This window comes from Toxorhynchites rutilus, chromosome 3 (assembly GCF_029784135.1).
Source record: "Toxorhynchites rutilus septentrionalis strain SRP chromosome 3, ASM2978413v1, whole genome shotgun sequence".
Classification (NCBI taxonomy): domain Eukaryota; kingdom Metazoa; phylum Arthropoda; class Insecta; order Diptera; family Culicidae; genus Toxorhynchites; species Toxorhynchites rutilus.
In genome coordinates this window covers 21210237-21217799 of record NC_073746.1, presented here as the reverse complement: position 1 = coordinate 21217799, position 7563 = coordinate 21210237, and the positions used below count along the sequence as shown (strand labels likewise).

Here is a 7563-nt window from a genome sequence, read left to right as displayed (position 1 = left end):
GATACTATCAGATATTGCATCTTCTGATTATCACTTGTCCAGGTCTAGAAATTCGACTCATTGGATTGTCCAATGTTTTGAAGAAAAACAAAGAAGGTCTACAATTGTGGCTTTTGCAAGTTACGTGAAGGATGACGGAAGATTGTGGGACAAAACGGTGCACACAGAAACGAATGAATGCATTTTCTGAAATATTTTGCTTTCCTAAGAAATCGGCATAATTATTCCATGCAACTCAATATTTCCTAAGATTTATTAAGTGGAACGAAGAAAAATCATAGGCGGATGAAACGTGGGAACCTATTATTGAAGCTCAGACAAGGAAACATTTTGCTACAGTAAACTAGTCTCAATGGGATGGAAATCAGTTAAGTGAACGGCATCAGATATTAGGCCCTGACTTACGTCTATTAGTTTGATCGGCAATTTTGGAGGTGAATTCGCCAAAACTACATAACTCAACAATTTATATCCTCAAAGGCCATATCGATTTTATACTCCTGCTGTCTTGTTTAGAGATTCAATCGTTCTTCAATGATTTCAAATAACTAAATTCCAATAACGAAACACATTTTCTTGAAAAATCAAGCGGTTCAGTCAGCTTGCGCCGGTTTATGATAGAAAATTAGAGATTAGATTCAGGTTATAACTTGATCACAAGGTAAATTAAATTTGGAAGAAAACAAACCGCGATACAAATAACTTCAAGAGTTGTTGTTCCGCTTCTATTAATTAAGTTTAAATTTTTATAATCTAAAAACTAAGGAAAAAAAATGGGTGGGTTATATCTATGATATAACCGCAAGGTTGACGTGGGACTACCTTAGCTTAGTAATCATTTGTTTGTATTGATTAAATTGAATTGAATGAAATTGAATGAAACAATACGAATTGAACTCAATATATTTGCGTTGTGAGTAAAAAGTTTGAACAAATGCCATGTCTCTAGTGTATACACGATTTTACCAGGTACAGGTCGGACTCGATTATATACAGACTCGACTATATGTGATACGATTATATACTCATATACAGTTTGGAATTTTTTTTTTATATTTCAAATATGACTTATTTCAAGAAGAACTCTAACCTTTCAACTTTCAGGTGTAATTTGAGTGGCTATTACATGTACAGTGCGGTAAAAATCGTGTTTTTTGAAGATTTCGCTTGAATTTTCACCAGGAATTGTATATATCGATATTGCAGCCAAATTAAGAAAGAAAGAAATTAGGTGTCAATAAACAGACTGTAGAGCGGTTAAAAAGCTTCAATTTAATTGATAGAAACAATCTAGTTAAATATAAATTTTAAGGATTAAATTAATAATAACACATTAAAAATTATTAACTTTTAAGTTTTTCACTTTCAAAATGTTCCACTATATATTCTATAATAAATTTTCTATTACCTGCTGAGAGAATCTGGATGAATTTTTTTTTTCATGTGAGAAAGGTGTTTTCTGACTTTGAGGGGATGAATCGAAAATCAAATTCCTCTTTTATATTCAAAAAACAAAAAAATACGTGCAAAAAACGAATAAATAATTTTTTTTCGACTCGATTATATACAGGATTCGATTATATACAGTAAAAAGAAGCCTGTGTTGAGCGAACATATTTAGCTGGAACAAAACTACTCCCGATTTGCATGTATTTGCAATTCCAATTTCCCCTCGCTCCATGTATTTGAAGTCCGTGTTAGGGAAACGCATTCCAGTCGGAACAAAAATGCCTCCGACTTGCATGTATTTGCAATGCCAAATGCCCCACGCTCCTTGGATTAGAAGTCTGTGTTAGGGAAACACATTTCAAAAGTTCCCCCTACTTTCATGTATTTGCAATGTCGATTTCTCCAACGCTGCTTGGTTTTGAAGTCTGTGTTGGGGAACACATTTCGGAGAGAACAAAAGTCCCCTAACTTTCATGTATTTGCAATTCCGATTTCCCCAAGGCCGCTTCGTCTTGAAGTCTGTGTTGGGGAAACCGTAAAGCGGGCCAATCAAAACGAGGCAGTTAGGGCGTATGGATAACGCTTAACATTTTACAGTAATTCAATTATTTATCTAATGAAAAATAACATTTTATTAATTGCGATAGACGCGTAGAAATATTCCCTATCAATTGATGCAAACATCTTTCCGATCCAGTAAGAAATGTTCGAGTTATAAGCATTCGTAATCTTGCATTTTTTCCTGCATGTTCAGTGTTTATGTTTTCATTTTACCCCCCATATATTCCGGTTAGACGTAGTCCCACGTCAAAATAGAAACAACGATAATTGAATTTAGGCGCCATTCAACTGTTTAGGGGCTGTCCAGATATAAGGCGGAAAGAAAAATCACGATTTCAGACACCCCCCTTTCCCTCCGTTGACAAGCGTGGACATTTTTCAAATCCCTTCCCCTGTTGTCCACGTGGACATTTCTCCATTTTTTGGGAAAATAGTTGAATTGCACTTACATTCCAATTTCAAGTTTGTTTCTATTTTCTATCTCATGTTTTACATTTAAAAAAATGTTAGTTCAAAGAAAAGTTGAATCTTGACACAAGACATACACTAAATACACTAAACATTGAGTGTTTCGTCACCCTTCACGCCACTTGAAAATTCCAACATCGCAGAACTTTCACACGAAACACATATTCTCGTCAAACAACTGGTCGAAATTCATCCCCTTAAATAATTTCAGATGATAATCTGAAGATGCAATATAACACAAACCTTCAAGGGCTGGAAATGAGGCATGAGGCATTATTCTAGTGAAACAGGCCGCCTATCATGTTGGCTTACGTTCATTCTGGATCGTCGCTTTTGATTTGTTTAGTTGCGAATAGTGCTTGTTGGAATGTACCAACTGGTTGGTTCTTAGAAGCTCATAATACAGAATTCCTTCCCAATCGTACCAGACACTGAGTGAAGGCCGTATGGAAAGTTCCAACAGATCAGATCAGAAGTTCTACGAAACAAATGAAATCTGATTAATAGTATTATTAAGATGTGCTATTGAGTTGATTAGCAAGATTTGGACAATCCACAAAACCTTAAAAAAAAGAAAAAAAAAGACACCAAGATAAAAAAACGTTTAAGTATATTCTAAAACCTAAAAATTGAAACTTATGTATATGTATACTCAATTTTTATACGTTGGCTTTTCACGAATTTACAGCATGTCAAATTATACCTAAAAACTTCGCCTTCGCACTCTGTTCACCTTTTTTGCCGACTGTATGTTACATTTTAACCAAAAGAATCGCTATTAGGAAGACTTTTCCAGGGATACGGTCCATGCACCCATTCATGAATTTGTTGTTCATGTTCCATTTTCCTAAAATTTGGAGAGTTCTAAAAAATAGAAACGAAGCGATTTTTACGTCAAGAGCGGAAGCTTAATCGAAACACGCATCTAAGAAAACAATGTCGTGTATTTAAAATATTACAACACTCCAACATGCTCTGGTGGCGTCTCTGCCGGAATGCATTGAAAAAGAATCGATCGCTCTTTGCTCATTTGCGTTACCCCCAGAATACAAATTAAAAAAAAAAATAGAGGAGGTTGTGTTCGAGACACGACCGCATTGTTGACATAGAACTACGCTGTAGTTTAACTCAAGTAGCTTGTTTATAACTGCGGATATTATTTTATAATGCTACGAAAATTCTGAAATAACCGTTCTACCAGTTTGGTCGCCCTGAAATGTTTTTTTATTGTAGAATCGTTTGACGATAATTGTTTGATGATTCATTCTTGTGCTCGCAGAACAATACATGCTCGAGATAAGCGCAGCTGTCGTCCTTAGTGGAGAAAGTTTTGCTACTGACACGCGAAACCAAATCACATACAAAATTTTAGAACGCTATTTACTTTCTTTGTGACTAAATAAACGAAATAAACTCTATCTGTTAATCTCAACAACCTCGAAAAGAGTAGCACTGCTACATTATGATCAAGATTAGCGCAAATGCAATCCTAGTTGAAGTAGTTTTGCGACTGGCACGCGAACTCGCATAAAATTATAACTTATTATAACTTATTGAATAACTTGTTAAAATAATTTTTTGATGCACAACCTTAACACCTGCTTCGCCATCGCGTCAGTTCAATGCATTGATGCAATGTCAAAGGCACCAACGAAGCCTTTATGATGACAGAAAACAAACAATGTTAACTGGTTGAAAAAAGGTTGAATATTAGACTCAGCAGAGATTCATTACTAATACCCTAGCGCAAATATTTCCCTCCCGCTATTTTCCCTCCTTGTTTATATTAATCATTACGGCTGCATAATTTGCAACACCAAACAATCGTCAATTATAGCAGCTGTTGCATTGTTACAGGGCCAATGCACACGGGAGCAGATATAAATGGGGTTTGAGCGTAGCGAAGATACACTATTTTTACGTACGGGTTATGAAGCACGCACGTACACACACAAATATCCATATATCGATGGCTTGAAGCAACTAAATATACGCACACTTATCTCCGTTTTGCGCTCTTCTCAACAGAAGCCCTTTCGGTTGATATTGCCAGTCCAGATTAGCTTAGCCGTCATCCTTTGTGGAGAGTGTTCCTACCGTCATGCAAAACCAGATCACTGACAAAATTCCGGACCTTTCATTTTTTATTTTCTTGGTGAGCTGACGATAGCCTAGCTTGATGATTTCCCACACAATTGTGTAGTTCAGAACCTTAATGCAATGGCATCAGTTTGATGCAATGATTGCAATGTCAGAAACATTAGCGAGTGAGTAATTTGGTCGCGTCCACACCTCAATCTGGATCGAAGACATGTGATGACGCAAAACAAGAAAGAACAAGCGATGTTCATCGCTTTGAATATAAAACGAGACTGAAAGTTTGCCTTCTTTCCTTGCTTGTTGAATTAGAGAGACTTTAAACTTCTTCAGTTCATTCGTCTCTAACAATCAAAAAGGCTCCTGGAAAACTTTACTTTATCCATAATATTACTCCTCCACCCCCATTGCCTTGAGAAAGGCATTGGTTCCCTCGCCGTCCAGCTCGCTCAGCAACGATGTTATTCAGTCGATTTCCGCACGAAGAATAAATGTTCGCCTCATTGAGATCAACCGTTTACACTCCAGGCAAATATTCCCCTTCGTCCTTCTTCTTTTCCTTTGTTCACGGAGACTTTACACCCTGCGATTTCCCCTTCGTTGCTCGTCGATAAGTTGCTCGTTATTGACAGCTCGGTTCGGGAAGGCCACAAATGGACAGAACAAATGTATGAGGAAATTGGAATGCTTCCAATTTTCATCAATTTAAATCATATACAAACTGTGGGATTTTAATCAAACAAATCTTAGGGAATTTACAATTCGTTTGGTATGTAAATCGCCAAAATTCGTTCACGGCAAAAATAGTTATTAACGTTAACTTTATTTCATAAAAACGTTACCTGTTTTCTGATTTGGCACCCTTAATGAAAGACGTAGTTCTACATCAAAAAGTTCAACGATATGAAAAATCATGAAAGTACAGTAATTTACATTTAATGCGACATGTCGAGGCACCACTCAGTGTCGCATTAGAAGAGATTGTGACCTGTAATTGGACATTCACGCTGACAGTGGTCAGTGTCGACGTCTGGTGGCGACTTTCAATTCGGGCTCCGAACTAGATAGTATAATCTCTATTAGATTAGAAGGCACGAATGCAGTTTTAAAATGTTAAAATTTGAATGAAAATTTCTACATTATGTTATTTAATTACTTGAAACACGTATTTTTTACTCTTATTTAACCGTTTGTCCATACATTTCTGATATTTTGACTGAAACTTTTCATTAAAATTGAAATTGTCTTCAAACACAATTTTCGTATGAGATATTTTCACCACCTGTAAAAAAAGTGTATTTTATTTAAATAGAATGCTAATTCGATACGGATAGGTTAACTTTTATTCATAATTGTAATTTTGAATACGTGTTCATTCCGCCTGAAAATTATTTACTATCTTCGACGCTCCCGAAATCGTGGAACAAAGCTCAGTGCCGTCAACGCGAATATCAACAAACACAGCACAAACGAAAAACAGAATGTGAAAAACAAGTTAGAACCAGAAAAGAAAAACAGCAAAATGGACTCAATTTTCGTAGACATTGGTGAAGGATACATGCAAGGAGAATATTTAGATGAACATTTAGAAGATCTACTACCGGCCAACATTCATTCGAGCTGTTCTATTGCTTTAGAACAAATCACCGTCAGCGAAGCTAACAGCAAGCCTGATCAAAATGACCGTCCAGTGAAATACAAGAGACGAAAGTATAATGTCCTCACCATCAAAGATAAGAACATAGTCTGTGAAAGCCTTGCCTACAAAGTCATTGGTTAGTTCTAGCGAAAAAACTGCACCCGGACGCAAGTCGTTGAAGGAGAGACTGACAATTACACCTTGCAGCAATGCAAGTGGTAGCCACAAATTACCATTACAAGTGCTTGGCCGCGCATCAAATCCTAGGTGCTTTAAAACGCAAGGCGTGCCTGATGGGATACACTATTTTTCAAATAAGAAAGCGTGGCAAACTAGTGCGACGTTTACTGATTGGTCCTACTCCGTTTTCGTTCCTGAGATCAAACGGAAGGCAGCTGCACAGAATAGACCGACTAATGCGCTTCTAATTCTAGATAATTGCACCACACATTGCAGTAAAGATAAGTTTCAAGTGGATGACGCAGAAATTCAGGTGATCTTCCTTCCTCCAAATGTGACACACTTTCTTCAGCCTATGGTTCAAGGAATCATCAATGCTTTTAAGGGTAATAATGTCATTACATTTTCGAGTCCAAGTTAGTGAATATTATTTTTATTTTTTAGTTATCTATAAATCGAATTTTCTGCGCCGTGTTCTGTTAGAAACTGACAGCGATCGCCCAGTTACAGAAGTTATCAAATCATTTAGCCTTTATGATGCTATTCAACTAGCGACTGATGCGTGGGCCACTGTAACTCCAGAAACGATTGCTAACTGTTGGCGCAATCTCTTAAGTCAAGATCAAAACTATAACTCGTTCAAGGATTTCACAATTTCTTCACCAACAAGTGACCCCCGCGTGTTGCTTTCTAAAGTAGTGCAACTCGTTGATCCAAACTACGAACTGACCGAAGAAGAAGTTCAAGAGTGGCTAAGCAACTCAGACAACATAGATGTAGCGCAAATATATACCGACGAGCAATTGGCCAAGCCTCTGGTGGTGACTTTTTCGAGGCCGACCATGAAGAGCAAGATTGCGATGCTAACGAAAGTGCTGAGGGTGATCTTAGTACTTCGGTTATATGTACTCTTGGAGCAGTCAATCCGAAAAACGCAATGATTATAAGTAGGCTATCAGCATCATGGATGTACTCAAAAATGTTCTTATTGCTGTTGGTGATGACCGTAAATTAGTGGAAGCCGAAAAATGAAAAAACGAATATGAAAATGAAATTATTCGCCTTCTTGACGAATAACAATAGTGAATTTTAATTAAGTATATGGCATGATAACAAAAATACAAAATGATTGATTGTAACACCATAAATTGTTTTGATTGGAAAAATGG

At 36.8% G+C, this 7563-nt stretch overlaps 1 protein-coding gene across 1 annotated transcript; it reads left to right on the top strand.

Annotated features, from left to right (window-relative positions):
• The first annotated feature begins 6746 nt into the window (after positions 1 to 6746).
• On the top strand, positions 6747 to 7527 carry LOC129778483 (tigger transposable element-derived protein 6-like). Its single transcript, XM_055785400.1, has 2 exons — positions 6747 to 6780; positions 6839 to 7527. Exons 1-2 carry the CDS (start codon positions 6750 to 6752, stop codon positions 7333 to 7335), a joined length of 528 nt encoding a protein of 175 aa, XP_055641375.1. The 5' UTR covers positions 6747 to 6749; the 3' UTR covers positions 7336 to 7527.
• Positions 7528 to 7563: the final 36 nt, after the last annotated feature.